Source organism: Podarcis vaucheri, assembly GCF_965113315.1.
Source record: "Podarcis vaucheri genome assembly, chromosome: 7".
Taxonomy (NCBI): Eukaryota; Metazoa; Chordata; class Lepidosauria; order Squamata; family Lacertidae; genus Podarcis; species Podarcis vaucheri.
Window position 1 is genome coordinate 83,467,320 of NC_138765.1, and position 21,296 is coordinate 83,488,615.

Below are 21,296 nucleotides of genomic sequence, written 5' to 3' on the forward strand. Positions count from 1 at the left end.
AAACAGGGCTGAGGTCCCCTTTTCAAGTTGAGGACCAGATTTCTTTCTTGGCAGCCTGCTGAGGGCCACATACCAGGGACAGGTGGGCTTGGGGTGAAAGTAGACGGAGCAACAAATGTAAATTTTACCATGTGTACAGTAGGCTGCTTTCTATACTCTTCATCCTCCATTCAGGCAAGCAAGAGGCATGATCACCATTTAAGGACACATTGCAGCCCAGCAGAAACACAAAGCAGGGTCTGTAAGGGGCGTGGCCTGAGTAGAATGGGGTGTGGCCTATTTGGAGAGGGGTGTGGCTTGGGGAGGAGAATTCCAAGGACCAGGTGAAATCTCAGGAAGAGGAGTCTCGTATCACTCCCAACCCTGAGGTCTTTTTATCTTCAGTCTCCAGAGAACATAAGTATATACAGGCAAGTAATAATACAAGGGTTGCGCGGATTTTGTCACTGCAAATGCACCATTTAATGCAGCGGTTAAAACAGCAAACAGGCAGGAAATGTGCCTGGAATATTGGGCAGGGGGCGTCCTTTATGAAAAATCAGCCATGGCAGCTGTTGCAAGAGGCTCTTGAGAAAATAACGGGCATAGGCTCCCTGCCTGAAACCCTAGAGAGCTGCTGCACGTCCGTGCAGGCAATACTGAGCAAAATGGACCATTGGCACAGCTCCTATATTCTGTGCTGGGGGGAAGCAGTTTGGCATGTGACACAAGGAGAAGGAAAGCTCAGATGTTTCCACACCTACAAGCTTTTCTCAACCTTAGGATCTCAGATGTTGTTGGGCCACAGTGTCCATTAGCCCTGACCATTAACCATCCTGCCTAGTGGGAACTGGCATCCCAACATCTTCCGGCGAGCCACTGCCAAGTTGTGGGAAATCCTGTGTGGGAACAAGGCAGTTCCGGGACTTGAGAGACCAGGCAAAAAGTGTGGCCCCTTTCCATGGTGCTGAATCCCTTTTATATCCCTGAACAGAGCAAGGGTGCCCAAGTTGCCGCTTTTGATCGCATGCGTTTGAGGAAATGAAGCCAATTCGTGTTACAAAGCAGGGGGAACATCCAATTTCCCTCCCTCCCAGTCCTGAGAGCTTGCAGTGGGCTTACAAATAGAAGCTCATCTCCTTCCATCCTCCTGATGATCTCTGGGAACGAAGTCATGGTGAAAGTGAGAAAATGCCGGTGAATTATCCCCATGCCAAGGAAGTTGTGCATTCTTTGATAAGAGTAGTCGGGAGTGCCTTAATCAGGTGCCATGGGAGCAGGGGAAGGCTGGGGAGTTGGTTGAAGACAGAAGGTGGAGACGGGGGTTTGCATCAGCTTCAGTTCTGCGAGAAGGGAGAGAGAATAAAAGAGCAACATTTATTACAAAGCCAACTAGGAGTGACAGCACCGTGTTGAAGCAGAGTTGTCTGTTACCATGGGGTGTGGCAGGGGTGGGGATAAGCCCTGGAGTTGGGAGAGTTTATAAGTTAAGAAAGGAAAAGAAATAAATTGATGGGCAGGAAAGCATCATGAAATGATAGACTGGGATAATCTTTTCTACCCTCCCTCAAAACTGCCTTTTGACAGTTATCTTGCAAAGCACTCCAGGATCCGACTCCTTTTTGCTATTTTAAAGCTGTCTGGCTTTTCCCCATTATTGTCTATACCATTATTGACTCTACCACTTATTATTATTATTATTATTACAGTGGTACCTCGGGTTACATACGCTTCAGGTTACAGACGCTTCAGGTTACAGACTCCGCTAACCCAGAAATATTACCTCGGGTTAAGAACTTTGCTTCAGGATGAATACAGAAATTGTGCTCTGGCGGTGCAGCGGCAGTGGGAGGCCCCATTAGCTAAAGTGGTGCTTCAGGTTAAGAACAGTTTCAGGTTAAGAACAGACCCCTGGAACGAATTAAGTACTTAACCTGAGGTACCACATTATTATTATTATTATTATTATTATTATTATTATTATTATTATTACCCAGCCACTCTGGGCAGCTTCCAGCAAAATATTAAAATACAATATCTGTCCCCAATGGCATCTCCAGCCAGAAAGACACACTGACTGAAATCTCAGAATGCTGCTGCCAGCCTGTGTAGGCAACATTGCGCTAGATTGACCAATGGGCCGACTCGATGTCAGGCACCTTCCTGTGTTCCTAATCCCTTACCCGGTTCCTCTTACAACCAAGTCCGGTTGAGGTCCCTGTCCTGTCCAGCCTCTGGCCGAAGCAGTTTTTTTTTTTAAAAAATTGCTTTTTATTAATTTTTTCACAAACAAAAATAAAACAAAATAAAACAATCTTTTACAGTCATCATTTTATGTCATCTTATTTACACTGCGTATATTCACGCCCAGACTTCCTTCCTTCCTGCTTCGGTTTTCTTAAAATATGTCTTCTCTTGTAGATTCTTATTCACCTTCCATACACATCACAGGATTTATATCAACCCTGCTGTAGTCTTTAAACTTCTACAGTTAGATCTTATATATGCCACAAATTTACCCCACTCTTCTTCAAACTTTGTCCCTTTTTGGTCTCGAATTCTGTAGGTCATTTCAGCTAATTCTGTATACTCAAAAAATTTAGCCTGCCATTCCATTATTGTTGGGGTCTCCTGTAATTTCCATTTTTGTGCTACCAGTATTCTAGCTGCTGCAGGAGCATATTGGAATAATTTATGGTCCTCCTCCTTAACTTCCTCCCCTATGATCCTTAATAGAAAAGCTTCCGTTTTTTTCGGGAATGTATACTTAAAAAGTTTCTTCAGTTCATTGTATATTAAATCCCATTTCGCCCCCCCCCCCATCTTTTCACACTCCCACCACATGTGGCAGAGATCCCCATCTTTTACTTTACATTTCCAACAGGCTTTATTGCTCAATTTATACATTTTGGCCAATTTAACCGGGGTGATATACCACCGGTACATCATTTTTCCTAAATTTTCTCTTGAGGTGGAGCATGCTGTAAATTTCATACCTATGTTCCATAATTTAACCCATTAGCCGTATTCAATATTATGGGCTGACTCAATGGCAGGCACCTTCCTGTGTCCCCTTACTGTGTAAATCATAATAAAAAAATTCCTTCCAGTAGCACCTTAAAGACCAACTAAGTTAGTTCTTGGTATGAGCTTTCGTGTGCATGCACACTTCTTCAGATACACTGAAACAGAAGTTGCCAGATCCTTCTATATAGAGAGAAGGTGGGGAGGGGTGTTACTCAGGAGGGTGGTGGGAATGGGAGATTGGCAGATAGCTGAGATGAGCCTGTTGACGACTCTTAACGACTGCAATAGGTTTACAGGAAAAGGCAAGGGGTGAGAAGGTGAAAGATGGCTTAGTCATATATAATGAGCTAAGAATCCAATGTCTCTGTTCAAGGTGCTAGTGGAAGGAATTTTTTTATTTTGACTATGGCAGACCAACACGGCTACCTATCTGTGTAAATCATGTTGGATAACTAATAAACAAGTGAATAGCTATTGCAAAGTGCTCCCCCAATACACAACGGGCTTTAGCTCAGAGCTAGATCACCTGCACTGCATGCAGAATGTCACAAGTTCAGTCCCCAATGGCCTCTCCAGCCAGAAAGACACTCTGCCTGAAATCTCAGAATGCTGCTGCCAGCCTGTGTAGACAACATTGCGCTAGATCGACCGATGGGCTGACTCGATGTCAGGCACCTTCCTGCGTTTCCTTACCCGGTTCCTGTTACAGCCAAGTCCGGTTGAGGTCCCTATCCTGTCCAGCCTCTGGCCGAAGCAGCTTGAGGACCTTTGCAGGCTGCGGGGAGAGTTGAAAAGGGCTCTCAGTTTGTTCCTTGCAGCCGCCGGCTCTCTTGCCACTGGCTGCTCCCAGCTGCTGGGTCCAAAGGCACCTTCGCCCTGAGGCCTTGCGTATTCGTTGTCCCAGGTGGCAGAAGCCTGGGAAACATCTCTGGCTGTTTCGTCGTTCGGTTCGTTCAATCCTTGACCGAGCTCCAACTCCTTTCCTCCAGATTCAAGTCTGTCTTCCAGGAGCTCCAGAAGGGCCTGGGAAACAGGAGTGGGGAGGGGAAGAGAACAAGAACCATAGAATTGGAAGGGATCATGAGGGTCATCTGTGGGACGTGGGTGGTGCTGTGGGTTAAACCACAGAGCCTAGGGCTGGCCAATCAGAAGGTTGGCGGTTTGAATCCCCGCGACGGGGTGAGCTCCCGTTGCTCGGTCCCTGCTCCTGCCAACCTAGCAGTTCAAAAGCACCTCAAAGTGCAAGTAGATACCGTATTTTTCGCACCATAGGACGCACCAGACAATAGGACGCACTTTGTTTTAGAGGGGGGAGAACAAGGGGAAAAAAATCTCCCCCTCTCTGCCCAGCGCCCCTTCAGTGAAGCGGCAGGGTGCCGTTTAAGGTGCGTTCAGGCGGCTACCTTGGAAGCCTGGAGAGCGAGAGGGGTCGGTGTGCACTGACCCCTCTCGCTCTCCAGGCTTCAGGTTCCTTTCGACCTGCTCTTTGGGGCTGGTGGGGGGAAGCCCACCACCAGCCCCAAAGAGCAGGTCAGGGAGCAGCGGAAAGGCGCAGCGGAGAGGCTCCTGCCATAGCCACGCGTCACCTCCCCGACCGGGAGAGCGTGTGCGGGGCTAAAGTAGCCCCCCGCGACCCTCTCCCGGCTGGAGAGGTGACACGGGGCTGTAGAGGTTCCTGCCATAGCCGTGCGTCACCTCTCCAGCCAGGAGAGGGTCGCGGGGCTATGGCGTCTTCGCTCCATAGGACGCACACACATTTCCCCTTCATTTTTGAAGGGGAAAAAGTGTGCCCTATAGAGCGAAAAATACGGTAAATAGGTACTGCTCCAGCAGGAAGGTAAACGGCATTTCCGTGTGCTGCTCTGGTTTGCCAGAAGTGGCTTAGTCATGCTGGCCACATGACCTGGAAGCTGTACGCCGGCTCCCTCGGCCAATAAAGCGAGATGAGCGCCACAACCCCAGAGTCGGCCATGACTGGACCTAATGGTCTGGGGTCCCTTTACCCTTTACTATGAGGGTCTTCTAGCTCAGCCCCACTGCAATGCCGGAATCTTTTTGCCCTATGTGGGACTCGAACCCACAACCCTAAGATGAAGTGTCTCACACTCTACCGACTGAACGATTGCAAAAACAAACAAGCAGAAGTTAGACTCCTGTGCAGGAGGGACTCTGTAGAGCAGACACATAGTTCCTGCTTTGCATGCAGAAGGTCCCAGGCTCAACTCCCCGATGGCATCTTCCGGTAGGGCTGGGAAAGATTTTCTGCCTGAATCCCTGGAGAGCTGCTGCCAGCCAGGGCAGACAATACTGAGAAGGTGAACCCAAGGGTCTGACTCCACTTTAGGCAATTTAAAAATCTTTCCTATGTTCTTGTGTTAGATCTGTCTTAATTTGCAGCTGATCTGGTAAAATTTGAAAAAACCAATAAAAACGATTTGGCCCACAAAACGGAAAGAAATACATTTACTTTACAGTAATTGAATAATTGAACTTTGCTTTTTTATAATTTTTATTAAATTTTCTGTTTTACAACCTGGAGCCTTCCACACACAAAGCAGGTATGGCTCTTACCTTAACACACAGGAACCTAGGAAGCTAAAAAAGGTAAAGGTAAAGGGGCCCCTGACCATTAGGTCCAGTCGTGGCTGACTCTGGGGTTGCGGTGCTCATCTCGCTTTATTGGCCGAGGGAGCCGGCGTACAGCTTCCGGGTCATGTGGCCAGCAGGACTAAGCCACTTCTGGCTAACCAGAGCAGCACACAGAAACGCCATTTACCTTCCCACCTGAGCGGTACCTATTTATCTACTTGCACTTTGACGTGCTTTTTAACTGCTAGGTTGGCAGGAGCAGAGACCGAGCAATGGGAGCTCACCCCGTTGTGGGGATTTGAACCGCTGACCTTCTGATTGGCAAGCCCAAGAGGCTCTGTGGTTTAACCCACAGTGCCACCCGCGTCCCTGCAACCTAGGAAGCTACCTTGTACCAAATCAGACCCTTGGTTCATCTAGCTCAATACTGTCTACACTGACTGGCAGTAGCTCTCCATTGCTTCAGAGGGGTGACATTCCCATTCTTACCTGGAGATGCCAGAGAATGAATCATTCTGCAATGATTCAAGGGTAGAATAATCTAGTTCACTGAGGTACTGGTTGCTTTATATCCCATCTATCCTCCAAAGAGCTCAAGGAGGCACGTACAGTTTTCCTGCTCCCTGTATTGTCCTCACAACAGCCCTGCATAGTAGGCCAGGCTGAGAGCTGGTGATGTGGTCCAAGGCTGCCCAGTGAACTTCATGTGGCTGGGTGAACTCTGGTCTCCCAAGTCCTAGCTTGGCACTCTGAACTGCTGGACTGCGCCGGGTTGCGGCCAACGAAGTTTTACCATGAATAGACCCTCTGAAATTAATGGTCTTAAGACGTTGGACTGGCCATGTTGTGTGGATGCCTGATTGTTGTTTTCCGAAACAACTGCTCTATTCCGAACTTAAAAATGGAAAGCGTAATGCTTGTGGTCAGCAAAAGAGGTTTAAAGACCCTCTCAAGGCAAATCTAAAATAATGTAGGATGAACACTGACAACTGGGGAACACTGGCCTGCAAGCGCGCCAATGGGAGAACAGCCTTGACCAAAGGTGCCATGGGCTTTGAAGACACTCGAACTCAGGACACAAGGGAGAAATGTGCTAAGAGGAAGGCATGCTTGGCGAACCCTCACCGTGATCAACTCCCGCCCAGAATCCTATGTCCTCACTGTGGAAGGACATGTGGATCCAGAATTGGCCTCCACAGTCACTTACAGACTCATTGTTAAAACTGTGTTTATGGAAGACAATCTTACTCGGCTACGAGGGATTGCCAAAGAAGACGTAGCTGTTATTAAGATTCAAAATAATTATAATTATATTCCACACACACAGGTCTCAAGGTGATGTTCCGAATGCAATAAAAGCAGTTTAGAAACAGCACGGAAAGTAAGGGCAGATAAATTTAAAAACAACACTAAACGGATACCAAATCATTAAGCTGTGGAAGCCCACAGGAACAAAGATGGCTTCAGCTGTTTCTGGGAAGTGCAGAAAATTGTGAGTGCCTGTCGTATACTGAATGGGATGCTATTCCATAGAACAGGGGCAGCCACACCAAAAGCCCTGCTCTCAGTTACTGCGGAGCCGGCTGCTGAGATCCATGGAGTGTGCAGGAGAAGTCAGCCCTGCCCATTAACTTCGAGGGGGTCTACTCTGAGTAGGACTAGCACAGGACGCAATCCTTCAGCTCTGTTGTCCGAACCAACCCGAAATTAGAGCCCTGCTAGCCTTCTTCAAACCTCTCCATTCTGAAGGAAATCAGCCCTGAGTGCTCACTGGAAGGACAGATCCTGAAGCTGAGGCTCCAGTACTTTGGCCACCTCATGAGAAGAGAAGACTCCCTGGAAAAGACCCTGATGTTGGGAAAGATGGAGGGCACAAGGAGAAGGGGACGACAGAGGACGAGATGGTTGGACAGGGTTCTCGAAGCTACCAGCATGAGTTTGACCAAGCTGCAGAAGGCAGTGGAAGACAGAAGTGCCTGGCGTGCTCTGGTCCATGGGGTCACGAAGAGTCGGACACGACTAAACGACTCAGCAACAACAGTCTTCTTCCTCTTACCTTGAGGTCCGCTAGCTCTGAACCGTGGGAAGCTCTGCCTTCGAGTTGACCGCCAATGAAGAACAGGACAAGGAGGAAAGGAATTGCTAATCCCATGGTGTTGGGGTTGGACTAGATGACTCTTGAGGCCCCTTCCAACTCTACGATGGCCACTGATCTCCCTCTCTTCTTCCTTTCTCGGTGCAAACCCTGACGCTCTCCCCATCTTTATATCCCTGCAGGACCAGGAAATGTTAATGGCCAAAGAATGAACCCCACCACATTCCGTCACCCGCACTTGATAAGGGATCTGAGATACGTGGAGGCAGGAGAAGATTCCCTTTTAAAGTGATCTGTGTTGGCCTGACGGGAAGAACTTCTCAGTTCTCATGAAGAGCAACTGGCCAGTTCTCCCTTGTGACACCACATTCCTGTTGACTCAACTGGAGAGGCTTCACACTTCCGAGGTGTGAAAGAAGCTCCAAAGCTTCCTCTCTTAGTTTATCTCTCCCGGGGAAGCGGCTTCCGCAAGCCGACTGGGAGATTCCAGCAGTGGAAGGAAATGGGACAAAGAACTACCGGTAGCTGACTGGTAAACACATAAGAACATAACAGGAGCCCTGAAGGACCAGGCCAGTGGACCATCTAATCCAGGGGTCAGCAAACTTTTTCAGCAGGGGGTTGGTCCACTGTCCCTCAGACCTTGTGGGGGCCCGGACTATAATTTTTTAAAAAATAATGAACAAATTCCTATGCCCCACAAAACCCAGAGATGCCTTTTAAATAAAAGCGCACATTCTACTCATGTAAAAACACGCTGATTCCCGAACCGTCCGTGGGCCAAATTGAGAAGGTGATTGGGCTGGATCCAACCCCTGGGCCTTAGTTTTCCTACTCATGATCTAGTCCATCATTCTGGGGGAGACTTGCAAGTGGGATTCGAACCCAAGAGCCCTCTCCCCCTGAAAATGATATATCAATGGTATCTAACATGGAGTAAACTGGCAAAAATGTATAAAACGGAATCAAATACCATATTTTCCCATGTATAAGATACCTCCATGTATAATACGACCCCTATTTTTTGCCCAAAGTTGTTGAGCGTTTTTTTTTTGGGGGGGAGCTTTTTTGGGGGGGGGGGTTACCAATGCAAATTTCTCTACAGCCTGCCCACCACTGCAAATTGCACACATCACCGCAACCAAAAAGCCCATGTTCTTGCATTCCAGGAGTAGATGAGTAGATGATCCTTTGGTTTCCTTCCAACTCTACAATTTTATGATTCTATGTTTTTAACCCTTTTCCTTGGTTAAAATGGTTTTATGTTGGAAGTGTATTTCAAAATGCGCTGAGTCTAATACCCCTGGGATTGTGATGCTTTGCGATTTAATCTACTAGATCCAGCCAATGGCCCACCTCATCCAGTATCATCTTCTTACAGTGGCTGAACAGTTGCCTGTGGGAGCTACAGGGTGGGCAATTTCAAAAAGTCTATATAAGAGCTTGCACACCAATGTTTGGGGTTCCTTCTCCCTCCTGCGTGTGGTGAGTGGGAACCCTGTTGCAACAGTTGAATAAAGATGAGGCTTACTAGCTGCTTTGCTTCTCAATATTCTCTGGTTGGCCTCTGTTATTCTCTCCTATCAGTAGGGAACCCACTTAAGGACTCTATAGGGGCTCTTGGATACCCCACAAGGGATAAAGGAACAGTTTTTATAACACAGGCTAACAGACTAGCTAGGGGACGCGGGTGGTGCTGTGGGTTAAACCACAGAGCCTAGGACTTGCTGATCAGAAGGTCGGCAGTTCGAATCCCCGCGACGGGGTGAGCTCCCGTTGCACGGTCCCTGCTCCTGCCAACCTAGCAGTTCGAAAGCACATCAAAGTGCAAGTAGATAAATAGGTACCACTCCGGCGGGAAGGTAAACGGCGTTTCTGTGCGCTGCTCTGGTTTGCCAGAAGTGGCTTAGTCATGCTGGCCACGCTTTACCTTTACCTTTAACAGGCTAGCTAGCTGTAAATCAAATGGTTTGGGGCATAGTTTCTGAGAAGCTCCTGCACAGAATGATTGGCTGCAGGGTCGTGCAAACTGAGGCTACCTATGGGGTTCATTCCACCAGTTCTTGAGGGCTTCCAAGTGGCAGGCTGAGGAGCTTGCTGGGTATATATATATTGCTTGCTGTTAATCTTCTCACTCGCTAGTGTTTTGTGTTACTTCTGAATCTCATTTGAAAAGAACCACCTTGCATTTGGCAAGACAACTACCCTGACCCAAAGTCTCTCGGATATACCATATATATCTGAAGGAGCATCTTCACCCCCATCGTTCAGCCCAGACACTGAGGTCCAGCACTGAGGGCCTTCTGGCGGTTCCCTCGCTGTGAGAAGCCAGGTTACAGGGAAGCAGGCAGAGGGCCTTCTTGGTAGTGGCACCCGCCCTGTGGAACGCCCTCCCATCAGATGTCAAAGAGAAAAACAACTACCAGACTTTTAGGAGACATCTGAAGGCTGCCCTGTTTAGGGAAGCTTTTAATGTTTGATTCATTACTGTATTTTAATATTTTGTTGGAAGCTGCCCAGAGTGGCTGGAGAAGCCCAGCCAGATGGGCGGGATATGTATGTATGTATAAATAAATGAATAATAATGCTTTTTTTGTACTTCTCTCGTTTTTATTGCATTGTAACAAAAGCCGGGTGCCTGCTTCTCTCTCGGCTGAGTTGTGGCAAGGACCCATGGGTTTCCTGGCATTCACCCAGGGTCTGTGTTCCTTTGGAGAATTGAGACATGGCGGACACTGTCGTAGAATTAAGAAATATGGGGTTTTTCTTTTTTTCTTTTCTTTTTTTGAATAAATCTTTATTGGTTTAAAATACAAACATACAAGCATACAACCAAGGTAAATATTACCAAGTTAAATACAGAAAGAAAGAAATAGAAAAGAAAAGAAAAGAAAAGAAAAGAAAAGAAAGAAAAAATTGAAGCAGTCAAGAAAATGATTAAAAAAAGAAAAAAAAGACCAAAGATTTATACAACATTATATCAATCAAATGTATTTATTTATTTTTGCAAAAAACTTCCAATCTTTCTCGTTATACTTTTTCTGTTCTCATAGTATTATCGCGTAGTTTTGTTTTATATCCTTTTTCTTACATTCCACTATAAAGTTTATTTCAGTTATCTATTGTTCGCAAGTATTGTTCCAATTCTGCTAAGATGGTATCATTTTTGCAATATAGTCTTATATATTTTTTAAATATTTTCCATTCTCCGTATGTTTTCTGGTTTAAAATATGGTTTTCCCCCATCTATTTGCTCCTTCAGTCTGCTGAGTCCATGGACCTCACTCGGGAGGTTATGGGTTCTCCTTCCTTGGAGGTTTTTAAGCAGTGGTTGAATGGCCATCCGTCATGGACCAGATGACCACATAACCCCGGTCTTGAAAGACCTACATTGGCTCCCAGTACGTTTCTGAGCACAAATCAAAGTGTTGGTGCTGACCTTTAAAGCCCTAAATGGCCTCAGTCCAGTATACCTGAAGGAGCATCTCCACCTCCATCGTTCTACCCGGACACTGAGGTCCAGCGCTGAGGGCCTTCTGGCGGTTCCCTCACTGCGAGAAGCCAAGTGACAGGGAACCAGGCAGAGGGCCTTCTCGGTAGTGGCACCCGCCCTGTGGAACGCCCTCCCACCAGATGTCAAAGAGAACAACAACTACCAGGCTTTTAGAAGACATCTGAAGGCAGCCCTGTTTCGGGAAGCTGTTAATGTTTGATGTATTATAGTATTTTAATATTCTTTTGGAAGCCGCCCAGAGTGGCTGGGGAAGCCCAGCCAGATGGGCGGGGTATAAATAATAAATTATTACTATTATTATATGACCCACAGGACACCTTCCACCTCTTCAGTTGTATGATTCTATGTGTAAAAACAGCAGCCTTCAGAAATTCTGCACATTGGAATACTCTGTGAATTCCAGGTTCTCCGTTACTCCGTTATACCAATCCAGTCTGGTACTAGAGCATTGGGCCTGCGTTCAAATCCTCCACTCACTGGCCATGAAACTCACTGTGGTGACCTTGGGCCAGTCACTGCCTCTCAGCCTAACGTACCTCACAGGGTGGTTGTGGGGGAATGAATGTATGAGACCATGTGCTCCTTAGAGGAAAAGGTAGAATATAAGTTCTAATCACAACAATAATCTTAGATCCAGTCCTCCACATCTCTATAGCAATCTGCCATTTATTTATTTTTTGAAGTTTCATTTAATTTTATTAAAATGCATATTAATGGTGTGGTGTATTTTTTTAAATAGACTTGTAGTTTCTAACTTATTCTAACACATCTCAGGTCCCTTTCCTCCTCTCCTTTGGTATCACACACCTGTTTTCGGAGACGGGTCTGTTCTAAGCTTGATTTTTGTGTTTTAGTAAAAATCTATTTGTGTTTTTTTAAATAATCCTTGTGAAAATCAGTTGATGTGAATTTCCCTTAATAGATACAAGTTGTTGTTTTTGTAAAGCAGTTCTCCCTAAAATAATGCATTCTCATGTGCTACTTTCACCAAAACATATGCATTTTTATGCACAGTTTAAAGGTAAAGGTAAAGGTACCCCTGCCCGTACGGGCCAGTCGTGTCAGATTCTGGGGTTGTGTGCTCATCTCGCTCTAGAGGCTGTGAGCCGGTGCCGTCTGAAGACACTTCCGGGTCATGTGGCCAGCGTGACGAAGCTGCTCTGGCGAGCCAGCACCAGCGCAGCACATGGAAACGCCGTTTACCTTCCCGCTATAAAGTGGTCCCTGTTTATCTACTTGCACTTAAGAGTGCTTTCGAACTGCTAGGTGGGCAGGAGCTGGGACCAAACGACGGGAGCTCACCCCGCCGTGGGGATTCGAACCGCCGACCATACGATCGGCAAGTCCTAGGCACTGAGGTTTTACCCACAGTACCACCCGCGTCCCCTTATGGACAGTTTACCTGGATATAATTTAATTTTGTACGCATTGCTTGGCTGGAGACTTGCATTGCAAAATTGGGAAAAGTGCACATTTCAAATATTGCAGGGGGCATGTGTTTTGCTTCATGTAATCATCATCATCATCATCATCATCATCATCATCATCATCATCAATACTTTATTTATACCCCACCCATCTGGCTAGGTTTCCCCAGCCACCCTGGGCAGCTATTGTTTATGTATTGTTTCAAGTAGGGATGCGGATGGCGCTGTGGTCTAAACCATGGGTAGGCAAACTAAGGCCCGGGGGCCGGATCTGGCCCAATTGCCTTCTAAATCCGGCTCGTGGATGGTCTGGGAATCAGCGTGTTTTTACATGAGTAGAATGTGTCCTTTTATTTACAGTGCATCTCTGGGTTATTTGTGGGGCCTGCCTGGTTTTTTCTACATGAATAGACTATGTGCTTTTATTTAAAATGCATCTCTGGGTTATTTGTGGGGCATAGGAATTTGTTCATTTATTTATTTTTCCAAAATATAGTCCGGCTCCCCAAAGGGTCTGAGGGACAGTGGACCAGCCCCCTGCTGAAAAAGTTTACTGCCCCCTGGTCTAAACCACTGAGCCTCTTGGGCTTGCTGATCAGAAGGTCAGCGGTTCGATCCCCATGACAGGGTGGGCACCTGTTGCTCTGTCCCAGCTTCTGCCAACCTAGCAGTTTGAAAGCACACCAGTGCAAGTAGATAAATAGGTACCGCTCCGGCGGGAAGGTAAACAGTGTTTCCATGCACTCTGGCTTCTGTTACGGTGTCCAGAAGCGTTTTAGTCCTGCTGGCCAAATGACCTGGAAATCTGTCTGTAGACAAATGCCAGCTCCCTCGGCCTGAAAGCGAGATGAGCGCCACAACCCCATAGTCACCTTTGACTGGACTTAACTGTCCAGGGGTCCTTGACCTTACCTTTACCTTATGTATTGTTGCAGAAAGTGTGAATTAGGTAGGTTTGCCTTTAAATGCAAACAAAATCTAGCATCTCCTGCAGCTCTCCATGCCCAGCACTGAATTTTCCTCCATTTCAGCCTTCTGTGTCCTGGAGGAGGTTTGAAATTACACAACTAGGAGCTGGTTCTGGGAATGGGTGTGGCTATGCAAATACATGTTTGAAAGGAAAGAACACGCGAGAGGATGAGGAACAAGTAGATCCAACAGCAGGGGGCAAAAGAGCAAATGTGTTTGATTTTTATTGTTTCAAGCAACCATCTCTGTGCCAAAAGTAAGAAAGTTTGTTTGTTTTAGAAAAAAGAAAAGAAAAAAAGAAAACACAAACATACAAGAGGTCAAAGAAATAAATAAATCAATAAATTAAGAAATAAATAAGCGGGAAGCATGATTCCAGAGGACTTTTTGGGGAAAGCACACGTTTTCAGAAATTCACATGTCATCAAAAGGTCGGGCGCTTTTCTAGGGCAGGGTGGGTGAGCTGATGGCAGGAAAGCGGATCTTAATTCCTCCTCGACCCTAGAAGCAAAAGATTAAAAAAGAAAAGGATTTAGAATAATATGATTAGAAGGGGTCCTGAGAGTCATCCGGTCCAAACCCCTGCAATGCAGGAATATATAGCTGTTATTTTACCAGCTTTATACACCAGAGTAAGATTTATTCCTTGCCTTTTTTATTAGAGGTATGTGAGCCAAGCAACAGAACTTGGGAGATCCATTACTGTTCCTAGATTGATCAGTGGGAGGAAGCAGCTGGGAAGCGGATTCTGGCTAAACACCAGACTTCCAAGATGCCAGATATTCACCCTTGAAGCGTTTGGTGCTAAGAACGGGGACTCATGGAGAGTTGCAACAGGCAGCTCTCACTAAAGAGGGAGTTGCCTGTCGCAACTCTGTACAAGTCCCTGTTCTGGGCATCTATGGGAAGGATTTGCAGGTTTAGCCGGTGGACCAAAACGAAGCATGCATCTGTTATCATAAGCTTGGAGGGATGTGCGATTTCCTGTAATTCTCCCAGAAAGCGTTATTCTAGGTCAGGCAATAACAAGGCGGTGGGGTGGGGAGGGCTCACCTCTGCATCCCATTGCAGTCACTTCCCCGATCCGGTCCAGTCTCCTCCCGAAACAGCTCTTCGCTGTCTGGATTCCCCGCATGCGTTTAAGCAGGGAGCTGCGGTCGGAGAGGAATGGGGCTGAATAGGCCGGGGTCTCGACTTGCTGGCTGTTGCCGTCATCCAGGAACTCAGCCAGTCCCTCCCTCTGGCTTTCAGGATCTTCTAGGTTGGGGCTGTTCTGCAGATCTTCCATCAGGGAGACTTTCTCCTCCAATCTCTGCAGCAGGGCCTGAATGGAAAATGAATATAATGTTCCTCTTTCGTTCCTCTGCATTGCCTCCAAACCTTTCTGCTGCCTGAACCTCACCTTCCTTCCTTCCTTCCTTCCTTCCTTCCTTCCTTCCTTCCTTCCTTCCTTCCTTCCTTCCTTCCTTTCTCAGGGGTTCAGCTAGCTCAGCAGTTCCCAAACTTTTCCAGCCTCCCCCCATTCCCTTGGTTCCATAAACTCATTCTTCTTGCCCACTGCCCTACTCTATAAAAAGCATTATTCAGAATAACAGTTGGCATATATAATAACCCAATAAAATTCGAAGCAGGAACAATTAATGGCACACCTGTTCAGAATTTGGTTTAGACATTTTAGTTCGATGAATTTGACACAACTGATGAATTTGATCCAGCTTTTCAAAGTCTGATAGGTGCTGTGATTCTCCAGGGGTGTGGCTTCATGCCCATGATTGTACGCCATTGTTTCTTGAGACAGATGGCAAGCAACCCCCTGCCACTGCCTTGCCTATTAGTGCTCCCTAGGTAGTCCCACCACTGCCCCCCCAGCAGGCACTACTGTCTACTTTGGGAACACCTGAGACAGGTAATTTTAGACCCTGAACACCACAGTCTTATTTAGTTACTTTTAGTATTTCGTTATGGGACTCGGGTGGCACTGTGGGTTAAACCACAGAGCCTAGGACTTGCCGATCAGAAGGTTGGCGGTTTGAATCCCCGCGACGGGGTGAGCTCCCGTTGCTCGGTCCCTGCTCCTGCCAACCTAGCAGTTCAAAGCAGTGCAAGTAGATAAATAAGTACCGCTCTGGCAGGAAGGTAAACGGCGTTTCTGCGCGCTGCTCTGGTTCGCCAGAAGCTGCTTAGTCCTGCTGGCCACATGACCCGGAAGCTGTACGCCGGCTCCCTCGGCCAGTAAAGCGAGATGAGCACCGCAACCCCAGAGTGGGCAACGACTGGACCTAATGGTCAGGGGTCCCTTTACCTTTATTATTTCGTTATTTGTTAGGTTTCCATCCCACCTCCTCCTTCCTCCAAGGAGCTTGAGGTGGCATACATTGTTCTCATTTAATCCCCTCAACCACCCTGTGAGGTAGGCTAAGCTAAGAGAGAGGGACTGGCCTAAGGTCACCTCAGATGACCTTCATGGCCAAGCAGGAATTTGAACCCTGGTCTCTCAGGTCCTAGTCTGAGACTCTAACCATTAGGCCATGCTGCCTTTTTAATGGGAGAAGGGTCGTGCTTCGGTGGTAGAGCACGTGCTTTGCATGCAGAAGGTCCCAGGCTCACCCCCCCTAGCTTGTTCCTGGAAACTGGGATTGTCGTTCTGCAAATACAATTCTTTCCTTTGGGCTTGTGATTTTAAAGATATGAAACATGCAGTTTGCTGCTGAGCTCCAGGTCTCCTAAACTGCGTAAGACTCCCCAGCACCAAGGCCGGTGAGTCAGATGCCTTCAAGAAGTTAACAAGGAAGACACCTGATCATTCAAGAACCAGGGTGCTGGAGTGGTTAGAGTGACTATCCGGCTAGGGCCTGGGAGACCAGGGTTCAAATCCTCCCTCAGCCAGGAAGCTCACTGGCTGACCTTAGGCCCACTCCCTGCCTCTCAGCCTAGCTTACCTCACAGGGTCGTTGCAGGGATTAAATGAGGAGGGGGGGGAAAGCAAGTTTGCCACCTTGAGCTCCTCTGAGAAAAAGGTGGGACTGAAACATAACAAATACCATATTTTTCGCTCTATAGGACGCACCAGACCATAGGAGGGGGAGAACAGGCAAAATTTTTTTTCTTGTTCTCCCCCTCTAAAACAAGGTGCGTTCAAGGTGCATTCATACAAAGCCTCCAGAGCGCAGCGGGAGTTCCCACAGGGCTCTGGAGGCTTCAGGTTCCTTTCGACCTGCTGTTTGGGGCTGGCGGGGTCCCGCTGTGCTCCAAAGGCTTCAGGGATAGCTTTGCGCAGCCATCCCCAAGCTAGAACAACGAGACGGAGTGCTCCCCAGTGCTCCGTCACACTGTTCTGGCTTCGGGGACAGCAGAGGCTTTTGCAGCCATCCCCAAGCTAGAACAGTGAGACGGAGCGCTCCTCAGTGCTCCGTCTCCCTGTTCTGGCTTTGGGCTTAGCTGCGCAGCCTGCATTCGCTCTATAGGATGCACACACATTTCCCCTTAATTTTTGGAGGGGGAAAAGTGAGTCTTATAGAGCAAAAAATACGGTAAATAAATCTGTCCATTTCAGCTTGTTCTCTTCCCAGTCTTAAAATTCGTCACTCCACATCTCTGCAGCAGAAAATCCATACGTGCAAATTTCTATAAGCAATTTTGACCAGCATATACACATTTGCACAAGCAGAGTGCCCCAACGTGACGCATTTTAGCACATTCCTTTTCGCTGGCCTCTGCACTTTTGCACACACTTGTTGACGGAGACAAAATTGGGAGATGTGTGAGTTTCAAAGGTCTCTTCTGTTTCGTTTCGTGTATCCAGTCGAGAACTGTGAATCGGGTTCGTTTTCTTACTAAAATGCAAAGGGGATCAACTTTCTTCCCCGACCCTTCCTACAATGTCAGGGTTGTGAGGGTAAAATGCGGGAGATGGAGGGGAGAAAAACATAGGCCACCTTGAGGTGGAATATGAATGTAATAACAGGTGATAAATAAATAAATCCCAGTTAGACACTCCGTAACATGGAAAAGCCGTGTCTCCCTGGCACAAGCCTGGAATCCTTTATGAATTTTATCATTTATTTGTTGCATTTATATCCTAGAATTTTAGGTTCGGCTGGGAGGCAGGGATGGATCCCAAGGTCACCCAGTGAACTGCATGGACAAGTGGGGATTTGAACCCTGGTCTCCCAGATCCTAGCTCTGTAACCACTCTGCGACGCTGCCTCTCTTTTACAAGTCACCTACGCTCACTGCCATCCTAACATTCTGCAGCGATGAACTGTAACCGAGGAAGGACAGATCTGCCCAGCCATAGCTAAGAATAGAAGAAGGGCAAAAGACAATACCCAGGATTTTGTTCCCAGCAGCGACCGGTAAAGTGGCTAGAGCATTGGACCTGCGTTCAAATCCTCCACTCACTGGCCATGAAACTCACTGTGGTGACCTTGGGCCAGTCACTGCCTCTCAGCCTAACCTACCTCAAAGGGTGGTTGTGGGGGAATGAATGTATGTGACCATGTGCTCCTTAGAGGAAAAGGTAGAATATAAGTTCTAATCACAACAATAATCTTAGATCCAGTCCTCCACATCTCTATATCAATTTGCCATTTATTTATTTTTTGAAGTTTTATTTAATTTTATTAAATGCATATTAATGGTGTGGTGTTTTTTTTTAATAGACTTGTAATTTCTAACATATTCCAACACATCTTTCCTCCTTTCCTTTAGTATTTCACACCTGTTTTTCTGGGATGAGACTGTTTTAATTTTTCTGTTTTAATTGATTTTTTATGTTTTAATAAAAATCTATTCCATTTTTTTTATGTCCTTGTGAAAAATCAGTTGATGTGCATTTTCCCAAATAGATGCAAGTGGTTGTTGTTTTTGCAAAGCTGTTCTCCCTAAAATAATGCATTCTCATGTGCACAACAACCCAGTATTTCGTTCCCAAGAGTGACCGGCTGGCATCACTTCCCTGTCAATTACCCCCAGCACACTCCGACTCTGAGGTAGACTGTCTCTGAACATGGAAGGTTGGCCTTCCGTGAATTTCTCCCCCAGGAGGGGAGAGCTCATCTTGGAATAATAAAATCCTAGGACTGAGTCTCCCCAAACCTGCCCCTCTGGGTTCCTTAGACACACCAAGACAGCATCTTAAAAAGCAGAGACATCACCTTGCCGACAAAGGTTCGTATAGTTAAAGCTATGGTTTTCCCAGTAGTGATGTATGGAAGTGAGAGCTGGACCATAAAGAAGGCTGATTGCCGAAGAATTGATGCTTTTGAATTCTGGTGCTGGAGGAGACTCTTGAGAGTCCCATGGACTGCAAGAAGATCAAACCTCTCCATTCTGAAGGAAATCAGCCCTGAGTGCTCCCTGGAAGGACAGATCCTGAAGCTAAGGCTCCACTACTTTGGCCACCTCATGAGAAGAGAAGACTCCCTGGAAAAGACCCTGAAGTTGGGAAAGATGGAGGGCCCAAGGAGAAGGGGACGACAGAGGACGAGATGGTTGGATAGTGTTCTTGAAGCTGCCAGCATGAGTTTGACCCAACTGCGGGAGGCAGTGGAAGACAGGAGTGCCTGGCGTGCTCTGGTCCAGGGGGTCACGAAGAGTCGGACACAACTAAACGACTAAACAACACAGGACTGAGTCTCCCCAAACCTGCCCCTCTGGGTTCCTTACCTCCATGCTGGCTAGCTCCTTGGCGGGGCTGAGGCTGTCGATGGGGTGGGCCATGGGGTGCTGGAAGCAGAGGAGGAACAGCAAGGCAAAGGTGACTGTGGTCGAGCCCTGGGTGTCCATGCTTGGAGAAGGTGCGTTTGGCTTTCTCGCCCTGGAGACGATGTCCTTTTCGAGAAATATCAGGCTTCCCTTCGTCCCTGATCTGTTGTGTCCTGTGCTGTCTGCTTCTCCCCAGCCGGCCTTATATACCCTTGAGCCGAGCTCTGCTTCCTTGGGTTATCGGTGGGACTATCTGGGGCGCATTCCAGCCCCCTCGCCGGAATGCAGCTCCTTTCAGAGAAGATTCCCTATATTAGGTGTCACTAGGCAGCTGATCTCCTAGCATGCAGGAGTCACAAGCCGGTGATTTCATGCCGCCTGCCCTCTCGGCTGATACTGGCCTCGGAGATTACAAACCCCATCCCTCATTGGAATTTCTTTACCCCCCCCCCACTTTCAAACATTTCCCAGATCTGAGCAGAGAGGACCCTCGCAATATCCCCAGAAATACACCTTGGGGAAATCGCCTTGTATAGCAAAAGCAAGAAGCTTGAGAGGACAGCTTTTTTTTTTTTTTGCTGGGTGAGAGGGAATCTGATGACACCCCAGCCCTGGACTTTCCCTCAAGGGCCTTTCCTATATATGGAATAATGAAGGTATCAGCTCAGTCCTGGCTTTGCTTCCTTTCCAAGTGGCTTTGTTCCATTCGGGGCTTAATATCGGCATCGAGAAGAATCAGACATTTGCAAGAACTCCATCTTTGAGTGCGGCGGCACTGTGGAACTACCCGCCACTTGACGTCAGATAGTTGCCTTTGCTGCACTCTTGGCTGTACCTGCTAAATGAAAAAAGCAACAACCCATTTTCATTTAGACAAGCCTGCCCAGGTATTTAGGAAGTTGATGTGAGTTTTTAATCTGTTCTTTATTCTTTTTTCTTTTTTGTCAACCACTTTGTGTTTAAAAAAACCATCAACAATCAAGCAGTATATAAATTTTAAGAAATAAGTCAATCAATAAAATTAAGCTTACCTGTGCATCGTGACCTTTGGTTCAGATGGGGCAGCTAGCCTGCGGGTCAGATACCTAAACTGAACCTTAGTCCTTACTTTTTCACTTTTACTGATGCATTGTAATGTAGCAAAAAAAGCCGGCATCCCCAAAGTCTTTTTGTTTCAGACTGCATTCACAGTCCTGAGTACAGACTCAGAAGTTTTTTTTTATCATTGTTCTTATTCATTAAATCCCACAGTTTCTTCCCAAGAGCTCCAATGGGCATGCACACTTCTCCCCCTCCCCATTTTATCCTCACAACAACAGCCCTGCAAGGTAGCTTAGCCTGGGTGGCGGTAGCTGGCCTGAATTCAACCCCAGGGCAGGGATTTGAACCCCACTCTCCCAGGTCCTGGCCCAGCCCTCTAACCACTGCTCCACCCTGTCTTCCAAGGGAAAGAACAGAGAGATGAACTATCATTTTGCTATGGGGAGAAAATCCCAAGGGGAAGCAAGTCAGAGCCATCCCAGAGCCACGCAAGAAAGGTATAAGGCAGGGCTTATGTGGCCCTCCAGATATCACTGATCTGGCCCTCAGAACTCCTCCCAGCCACCCCCACACTGACTCTGCTCTCCATCACCCTTGAGAGTACCTCCCCCATCTGCTTGGACTGTGCCCTTGAATTCTTATAAGGCCTCTTGTTGGCTTGGATGAATGCAACTCTATATGCTTAAGTTAGGATGGATGGATTTTAATTTTTATTCTTAATATGGGTTGGCAATGTTTCTTCCCCCTCCCAATTTTTCACACACACACACACACACACACACACACACACTTTTAAAATTCAAAATTAAAACAAAACATATTATCCAGAAACATATCATCCTTATTCCCCCCATTTTTCCTCCCTCCCCCCACCCTCCCCCACCCCCCCCAGCTTCCCTCAGTTCCAGTCTTTGATTTCTCTGAGACTGCTGTTTTCTGCATGTTACAC

General features: G+C 47.1%; 2 protein-coding genes and 1 long non-coding RNA gene across 3 annotated transcripts in view; all 3 read right to left on the reverse strand.

The window, feature by feature from the left end:
* The window catches only part of LOC309536583, a 114,402-nt gene extending 102,141 nt beyond the window's left edge, over positions 1-12,261 (reverse strand). The window contains exon 1 of the long non-coding RNA XR_014221646.1: positions 12,217-12,261. This is a non-coding gene — a long non-coding RNA (uncharacterized lncRNA). The remainder of the gene's footprint in view (positions 1-12,216) is intronic.
* LOC309536451 (natriuretic peptides A-like) lies at positions 439-7,844 on the reverse strand. Its single transcript, XM_082230699.1, has 3 exons — positions 7,652-7,844; positions 3,700-4,029; positions 439-1,322 (listed from the first exon to the last, which is right to left on the reverse strand). Exons 1-3 carry the CDS (start codon positions 7,745-7,747, stop codon positions 1,317-1,319), a joined length of 432 nt encoding a protein of 143 aa, XP_082086825.1. The 5' UTR covers positions 7,748-7,844; the 3' UTR covers positions 439-1,316.
* A 1,539-nt stretch (positions 12,262-13,800) lies between the features above and the next one.
* On the reverse strand, positions 13,801-19,594 carry LOC309536456 (natriuretic peptides A-like). Its single transcript, XM_082230705.1, has 3 exons — positions 19,268-19,594; positions 14,654-14,924; positions 13,801-14,101 (listed from the first exon to the last, which is right to left on the reverse strand). The coding sequence occupies exons 1-3, from the start codon at positions 19,385-19,387 to the stop codon at positions 14,085-14,087; spliced, it is 408 nt and encodes a 135-aa protein (XP_082086831.1). The 5' UTR covers positions 19,388-19,594; the 3' UTR covers positions 13,801-14,084.
* Between the last annotated feature and the right edge of the window lie 1,702 nt (positions 19,595-21,296).